The 9,202-nt window shown below is 42.2% G+C and overlaps 1 protein-coding gene across 1 annotated transcript; it reads right to left on the reverse strand.

Annotated features, from left to right (window-relative positions):
- Positions 1–3,379: 3,379 nt before the first annotated feature.
- Positions 3,380–5,242, reverse strand: LOC118646820. Its single transcript, XM_036290529.1, has one exon. The coding sequence runs from the start codon at positions 5,240–5,242 to the stop codon at positions 3,380–3,382; it is 1,863 nt and encodes a 620-aa protein (XP_036146422.1).
- Positions 5,243–9,202: the final 3,960 nt, after the last annotated feature.

The following is a 9,202-nucleotide window of genomic DNA, read 5'->3' on the forward strand; positions in this document are numbered from 1 at the left end:
CCTCGGCGACCTACGGATACAGAAAACAACAACACTCATTTTCTTAACAATCAGATAAGGTCCTTCCCAATCATTTTGAAGCTTAGGAGCTCTTCCGAGCTTCCTTCGAGGGTTAAATAACCAGACTCTCTGTCCTTGAAAAAGAAGATCTCTAGCTTTCCGATCATACCAGGCTTTCATCCAAGAAGACCTAATTTCCATAAGATTCCTAGCTCCTGCACGAATTTTCTTTAAATTTTCTTTTAAACTATCTGTGTACTCATCAACAGTCCTAAGATCTGTATTCGGAGGATTTCCTATTGATAAATCTAGCGGTAGTCTTAGATCCTTACCCAAATAAAGCTCTGCTGGAGTTACTCCGGTAGACTCATGCCTCGAAGACCTATACGCCAAAAGGAACATCGGAATCCAACGATCCTAATCTCTTTGACTTTCCGAAATATATTTGGCAAGGTAATTGATGATCGTACGATGTTGACGCACAACTTGACCATCGGACTGAAGATGTAAAGCCGTGGTCCTTATTTTTCTAATTCTAAGAAGAATCATCAATTCCCTAAATAACTTTGACTCAAAATTTCTTCCTTGGTCCGTATGGACTTTCTGAGGAACCCCATGACGAGAAATCACTTCATTAACGAAAACTTCAGCTATTGTTTTAGCTCTCATGTTTCTAAGAAGAAAAGCTTCTATCCGTTTTGTAAAACAGTCCACTACAACCAAAAGAAATCTATTACCAGAAGAAGATTTAGGAAGTGGACCCAAAATGTCCATCTGTAATTTTCAAAAGGTGAACCCACATTGTAAATTTGTAAAGGGGATTTTCTTTTACCTGAAGGACCTTTCTTCGAAACGCAAAACACAGGTTTTACGCCAGTTCTCAACATCTTGTTTGCCAATAAAAACGCCTGCGGATTTTTTCCAAAGTCTTATTTACTCCATAATGACCATAATGACCACCAGAAGCTTTATCATGAACCTCCTTAAGAATTTCTTTAATTCGTTTACGTGGGACAATTAATTGAAATATCCTCGACCTCAAATTAGGAGCATCCCATCTTTTATATAACACTCCATCTTTAAGGACTAAGGCTTCCCAATGAGACCAATAAAGCTGTGCCGAAACATCTTCTGGGACTAACTCTATACGAGAAGGACGTACTCCCATTTCTTTGCTCTGCAAGATCAAAGAAATACTAGGATTTTCCATTTGATCCCTATGCCATTCCTCAAGAGTTTCCTCAGTTAAAAAAAAACATTCTAGCTACAGTATTTACCGTTTCTTCAGTAAATTTTTTCTCAACCTTTTCACAATAAATACAGCCTTCGGCCTCACACTCACTTGAGAGGTCATCAGCATTTTTATGAACTATCCCTTTGCGATGTACTATCTCAAAATTATACTCCTGAAGTTTCTCAAGCCAACGAGCTAATTGCCCCTCAAGGTCTCTAAACGACATCAACCATCTAAGGGAAATATGATCCGTTCGGATAATAAATTTCCGACCTAACAAATAATGACGAAAAGATTTTAAAGAGTCCACTATAGCCAAAAGTTCTCGACGGATGATGCAATAATTCTTCTCGGCTTTACTGAGAACACGGCTGAAATAAGCTATAACTTTTTCCTTATCGTCTTGTCTCTGGGAAAGATTGAACCTATACCGATTTTTGACGCGTCGGTGTTCAAATTAAATTCCCCCTCCCCCTTAGGAAAAGAGAGAATAGGTGAAAAAGACAAAACTAGTTTTAATTTCTTAAAAGCAGCTTGACATTTCTCATCCCAAGTAAATTTAACCTGTTTTTCCGTAAGAACAAAGAGAGGTTTTGTTAAAGAAGAAAATCCTTTAACGTATCTCCGATAATAGGAACAAAAACCCAAAAAGCTTCGCAATTGTTTCTTATTATGAGGAACTGACCAATCTCTAACCGCCGAAATCTTCTCAGGATCAGTAAAAACACCTTCCGCTGAAATTACATGGCCTAAATATTTTATCTTTCTACCAAAGAAAACACTTCTTCGGATTAACTTTAAGATTTGACAATTTCAGCCTCTGAAACACCAAACGTAAATTCTTTAACATTTCATTAAAATCTTTTCCGAAAATAATAACGTTATCTAAATAAACTAAACAGATTTTATTTAAAATTCCTCAAGAACCTTCTCCATCATTCGCTCAAAAGTTGCAGGAGCGTTACATAACTCAAAAGGCATCACAGTAAATTGCCAAAGACCTCTTCCTATGGAGAACGCCGTTTTCTCCTTATCTTTCTCGCGAATTTTAACTTGCCAATACCCACTTTTAAGATTGAGTGTCGTAAACCAACTATTTCCAGATAATTGATCTAAAACATTGTCAATTTTAGAAAGAGAAAAACAATCCTTAACCGTGACCGTGAATTCAACTTCCGATAATCAACGCAGAATCTTATTGACCCATCCTTTTTTCTAACCAGAACCGCTGGAGAAACCCACGGACTATGTGACTCTTCTATTACTCCTTGTTTCTTCATTTTTTCTAAAATTTTGTTCACTTCCGTTCTTAAAAAGAGTGGGACACGACGAGGAATCTGCTTAATGGGAAGAGAGTCTTCTACATCGATTTCATGAGCAACAACTTCACAATTTTCAGCTACAATGTCTTCCGTCAAAACATTCTCATATTCCTTTAAGAAATCAATAAAAATTTCCTTTTGCTTCTCATCCAAATTTTCTGAATTTCCTCTATGGATTCCCTTCAAAATTTCAGAAATTTCCCCGAAAAATTCTCTTTCCGACCACAATTCAAAATTTTCTCTTTTCCGGATTTTTCTAAACCAAAAGTTTTGTCAAGAATTAATTTTAAATTCCTAAGGACTCTGCACCCAACAAACAATCGTCATTCATTTTGACCGCAAACAATGAAACTTCTTCCGAAATTTTTTCTAACTGAACTTTCATACAGACCTTAAATAAAATCGGAACCTTCTCCCCAGTAGGATAGCGTAAACAACTATTTTCCTCAAGAATTTTCCTCTTTCCCTTTTCAACAAATTTACTATTTATCAAAGAAACGTTGGAGCCCGTGTCAGTTTTAAATAAACAATCTGTTAGGATTGCAATTAAAGTCGTGCGCTAGGTTAAAGCCTTTATTGCGATTATACTCTGCGCCCGCACATCATGCAGACTCAGATCGAACTGAACTGGCTCGGCAGCGGCGCTTCCGGGCCATCAGGGTAAAAAGACGATCGCGCGCGAAGACGAGCGCCACTACATGACGCTGTGCACGCACCACGCTCTGCTATAGACAATATAAACGCGCGAAACTCAATCGAGTTCATACAGTCTGAATATAATAATGACATAAACGCTAACATACCGCCCACCAAGATTAGGCAACTAATCTTTTTCGACAGGATCATCTAATGGTAATTTACAAAGCTTAGCAGTTGTACGCTTAACGAGGCCATCAGTGGTTCGTATAGTTGCAACGCGTACCAATGCGTCTGGGCCGGTATGAACTTCGATAATTCGCCCGAGTTTCCATTTCAAGGGAGGCAAGTTGTCTTCTTTCAGCAATACAAGGTCATTTACTCTTAAGTTCTCTTGTCTGGTCTTCCATTTGACACGACTTTGCAGGTTAGCCACATATTCCGCCGCCCACCGTCTCCAAAATTCTTGAACGGAACGTTGAATCATTTCCCATCGATCGAGGCGATTGATCTTTACGTCTGAAATGTCCGGATCAGGGAGTCTGATCAATGGTCCTCCAACAAGGAAATGTCCAGGCGTTAGTGGCTCCAAATCCGACGGATCCGATGACATCGGAGATATTGGTCGGGAATTTAAACAGGCTTCGATTTGAATTAGCGCAGTGGATAATTTCTCGAAGGTGAATAAGGTATCGCCCATTATTCTTCGCAGATGATATTTGCAGGACTTCACGCCTGCCTCCCACAAGCCTCCCAAATGAGGGGAATAGGGAGGAATAAACCTCCATTCGATGCCTCTTTCTTGCAATGTATCGCCAACAGTTCCGTTAATTGAAGTTCGGACGAAAGCATACAACTCTTCCAATTCTCGTTTGGCACCCACAAAATTTGTAGCGTTGTCACTGCAAATTCGGATAGGCACTCCTCGACGTCCTATAAATCTGCGTAACGTTGCTAAAAATGCTGCCGTAGATAATTCGCTAGTCGCCTCCAAGTGGATTGCCTTCGTGGAAAAGCAAATAAACAGTGCGATGTAGGATTTGCATGTCTTCCTACCACGTCCCTTATTGACGAGAGTGATGATCGGGCCGGCAAAATCCACTCCGGTGACAGCAAAAGGCCGGGATGGTGTGATCCTATCACTAGGTAGAGATCCCATTGCCTGAGTTAGACCTCTTGGGTTATTGCGAAAGCACCAAACACAGGAACGGCATACTTGACGTACTATGTTTCTTGCATTTAATATCCAATATCGTTGTCGTATGACAGCCAATAACAACTGTGGACTGGCATGTAATGAAGCTCGATGCTCCCTCTCAATTAATAAACGAGTTGTCTTACACTGTGCGGACAATAGAATGGGATGTTTTCTTTCAAAGTGCCATGGCGCCTGCTGAAGACGTCCGCCCACCCTGAGAATGTCGTTTTTGTCCAGGAAGGCGTGTAAGCTATGTAACCGACTGGATTGATTCAGCTTAAGTTTTGCGAGCAAGCTCCTTAATTCTTCGGAGAAGTATTTGTACTGCGAATATTTGATTATATCTTGACGTGCTGTAGCTAACTCTTGTAGTGATAATCTAGTCAAGATTTTGTCTTCGCCCCTGTTGCGACAGTTGAAGACAAATCGGTAGACATAAGCTAGTGATCGTTCGATTTTGGTCAAGCTCGAGCAGTTCTCAACTAGCTGGTGAATAATTTCGTTGGAAGATTTAGGCTGTCGTATATTCACATTGCAGATTCGAGATTCTACTCTGGCATTGGCTTCGGCCTCGGCATTGAAAACGTCTTGTTCAGAAGGCTCAAATGAAGACTCTTCCAAGGTAGTCGCTTGACAAGGCTCCATCAGCCACTTCGGTCCGTTCCACCATAGATAGTGATCTCGGAGTTGAGACGGTGTAGCGCCTCTCGACAACAGATCAGCAGGGTTATCGACACCTTTAACATGCTTCCAATTGCTTGCCGATACAATTTCGACGATTTCTGCTACACGGTTTGATACAAAGGATTTCCATCGAGAAATATCGCCGCGTAGCCAATACAGAACAACCATGGAGTCAGACCACGCACATATTTTATGAACTTCTACTTGAATAGCTTGTTTCACGTTATTAATTAACTTAGCCAATAATAAGGCGCTGCATAACTCTAGTCTGGGAATGGAAAGCCTTTTCACCAGAATTTGCAGAGGCTGCTAAGGACGTCTTTTGATTCGCGCCACCCTTGAGCAAAGAGTGCGCCTTTAAATTGGCTGTGGAATGTCCTTTGCTACGCTGCTCATTATCCTTAGGCGATTTTTCAATCTTGTCTGCTGTTCTGGATTCAATACGTTCCAGAGTCTGGCATTTTCTTTTTAAGAATCCCAGCATGTCGATTAAGCTTGCCGTCTCGCTTGTCTCTGTTTCTTCCTCCCAGGCCCGAAGAGTATTTACATCAAACCGATTCTCCATCATGTGTACTATCAAATCGTCCCATGTATCGGTGGGTAAACCTAGAACTTTTAACATTCGAAGGTGCCTGGAAGTATAATCGACTAAATCTCGGAGAGCCTTTGCGGATTCCTTTACAACAGTAGGCATAGAAAATAGACATTCAATGTGTTTTTTCTTAAGCGATCGGGGGTCATCGTATCGTTGCTGAAGCAACTCTCACGCCGCGTTATAATTTTGTCCCGTCAGCTCGATCGATTCGATGATTTTCGCGGCGTCACCCGAAATCGACGAACTCAGGTATTGGAATTTCTCGATATTAGATAAATGAGACTTGTCGTGTATAATAGAACGAAAATTGTCGTAGAAATATTTCCACTCTTCGATTTTTCCGTCGAAACGCGGTAATTTAATAGTAGGCAGCTTGACTCTTGTCTCCGCATTTCCCGATGCCGACGCATTCGTTACGCGATCGAGAATTTCTGTCTGTCGTGATAAAATCGTCGCTAATACCTCACTTCCCTCTGCCGATAATGTAGGTGTCACGACTGCCGCGTCGTCGTTTCTAGAATCGCGACCTATATGTCGAATTAGCTCGGTTTGCTGTTGCAACAATCGCACAATCGCGTCTGTGTTGCCAGGTGCAGCGTCTTCCGGTGACGACTGCCTTACCACTCGCTTTAACAACGCCTTTACCTGGAAATATCCGGCTCGAAGGACCAATGTTAGGATTGCAATTAAAGTCGTGCGCTAGGTTAAAGCCTTTATTGCGATTATACTTTGCGCCCGCACATCATGCAGACTCAGATCGAACTGAACTGGCTCGGCAGCGGCGCTTCCGGGCCATCAGGGTAAAAAGACGATCGCGCGCGAAGACGAGCGCCACTACATGACGCTGTGCACGCACCACGCTCTGCTATAGACAATATAAACGCGCGAAACTCAATCGAGTTCATACAGTCTGAATATAATAATGACATAAACGCTAACACAATCTTTACCGTCCGCTTTCCCTTTAAAACAAAAATCTCGAGAATTTCCTTTAACTTTACTAACACATTTTTCCCTTCCCAAATTTTCCGGAGTATTATTTACACGAGCCGACCTCACCCCGGCGAAATCGACTACTCCGCATTTCGCTGGGTTCCTGGACACTCAAAACGGAAATGACCTTCCTTCCCGCACGACCAACACTCCTTCCCACCCGTTCTTCCTTTGAAGTTTTCCCCGAAACGCCCGTTTTTTCCCTAACGAATTTTCTCGTTTTTCCTCATCCTCTTTTTTCCTTTCCCGCTCGTGCTCGGTTTATCAGAATTTCCCCTCCGTTCCACCTTAAAGAATCCGTTCCGCTTACCAAAATCTCTTTGTATAATTTTAACTGCTTTTGCCCTTTCTATTGCGAGCTTCAAAGAATTAACTCCCTCCAACTGGAGAGTTCTTCTTACATACCCGTCCGCGAGCGATGAAATAAATTGCGCACACACGATTTTATCCCGCACCGCAAAAGGACATTCGGGGTAAGCTAAAGTTTTTCTAACTCCGCCCCGTAAGTTGCAAAATCCTCACCGAATTTTTGCTTCCGATTTGTAAAAAGTGAATATGAATTTAAAGAATTCAACCCTTCTCCGAAACGCAATTCCAATTTTGAGACGAGCTCCCCGAATTCCAGTTCATCGAAATTTTCCAAGGATTTTAAAACTGAACGCGCCTTCCCTCTAAGACTCGAAACGAGAGCTAACGTCTTCTCCGAATCACTCCACGAATTCGCGTTCGCAATAAAATTAAATTGGAAGAGGAATTAACGCAACGAAATTGTTCTGTCGTACGTATCCGATTTTAATTTGTATCAGAGCCCTGCGTGAGTTCCCTGAAGGATAGAAATATTGTCTGCACTGTAACGTTTTCACTCTCTTCCGAGCCCAACTAGCAATATATAAGTATTACATATATGTCACAACCTTCTTTTCTTCCTCTATCATAGTCAGTTACATTCCGTCACATTATCACATAAAAAACATACATCAATCTTATATTTCACCTCATGACCTGATCATTGGGTAGGCTTACAAACATTTACCCTCTCTTCTTTCCACGTCCATCTCTGAGTCCTTTTCCCTTTCATCCTCTTTGCCCCTCCCTCTCTCTGCTCTCTCCTAACTACCATTTCTTTCCCTCTTGTCCCATCTATCTTAACCCCCTCTATTTTCTCCCTCTTCTTGCTCTTTCCATCCCTTTTTTCTCTCGTCCCAACTCCATCTCCTTTTTTCCACTCATAACTTTCTATTGGTCAACATCACTCTTCTCCCCTTAGCTTTCTCCACCCAGGCTGTCTCCACCATTCTCCACCTGTTCCTTCTTTCTTCCATACTAAGATCCTTATCCAACCAAACTCCTCAAATCCTTCCCACTTCTCCTCTTTTCCTGAAGTTCTCTTCTTTATCTATCACATCCTCCGTAATCATTACTCATTTCGCCTCTCCTATCCTTTCTTCCATCTGTCTTATTCTCATTCCTTTCCCCAACACTCCCTCTATCACTTCCTCCACGAAGCATCCTCTCTCTTCCAAGCAATCTTTTTCCACTTCTCTCCATACCAGCTTCTTCTCCCTCCTCTTCTCCTCCAACTTCCTCTCCCTTTTCCTCGCTTTCCATTTCCTCTCCATTCTTAACTTCTCTGCTCTCTTATCTATTCTTCTGCTAATTCTCATGTTATTACCTTGGCCTGTTCGCGATGTTGTGATTGCTAAAAATCGTGCGCGGTGAATGCTCACACAGAGGGAGGTATGCGAAAATGATTCTGATTGGAGTGTCTATGTGAATGAGCTTCTCCCCAAAGACACTTATGAGCTTCTTTAACGTACTAAAAAGATTGCTAAAGAGAGATCATATGCTCATATTTGGGTCAGGGCGGGGCGTGTTCACGTCAGACACTCCGATCAAGCCCGTTATTCATATTAATACTATGCTATATCTTGATAAACTTATTTAACTGGCGCCCTCGGTTTGTTCGTTGCTCCCTGTTGTAAGGGGCAACACTCGTTCACGATCTACTCAACTTCGCATCGCTTAATTCAATGCAAACTCCCTACGCGGTCATATAGAATTTATTAGACTATATTTTAATACTACTTATTATCATCTTATTTCTGTCTCTGAGACCTAGCTACATGCTAGTATCTCAAGTGACCTAGTTGACTTAGAGGGTGACACTCACGAGTGAGTCCCAGATGCGCACAGTAATAAACAGACACAGCAAGCTGAGTGAAACGGACACAGTAACAAACGGACACATACCAAACGGACACAGTAATAAACGGACACAGTGCGAAACGGACACAGTAACAAACGGACACAGACCAAATGCGCACAGAGCGAAACGGACACAGACCAAATGCGCACACTGCACATGCGCACGGACCAAATGCACACACGGAAAGTTGCAAACCCATGTGATGCAGTGAATGCTTTGCACGCACGCACACACACACACACACACACACACACACGGCGGGTGCAAGGGGGACCTTCGGCCCCCCTCCCGCACCCACCCCGTCCAAGTCGCTAACCTATGTGGACTTTACTCT

This window comes from Monomorium pharaonis, chromosome 8 (genome assembly GCF_013373865.1).
Source record: "Monomorium pharaonis isolate MP-MQ-018 chromosome 8, ASM1337386v2, whole genome shotgun sequence".
Lineage (NCBI taxonomy): Eukaryota > Metazoa > Arthropoda > Insecta > Hymenoptera > Formicidae > Monomorium > Monomorium pharaonis.

Excerpts from the sequence above, each read along its gene's own strand:
- LOC118646820 (XM_036290529.1), bottom strand. The coding sequence starts at position 5,242 with ATGGTTGTTCTGTATTGGCTACGCGGCGATATTTCTCGATGGAAATCC.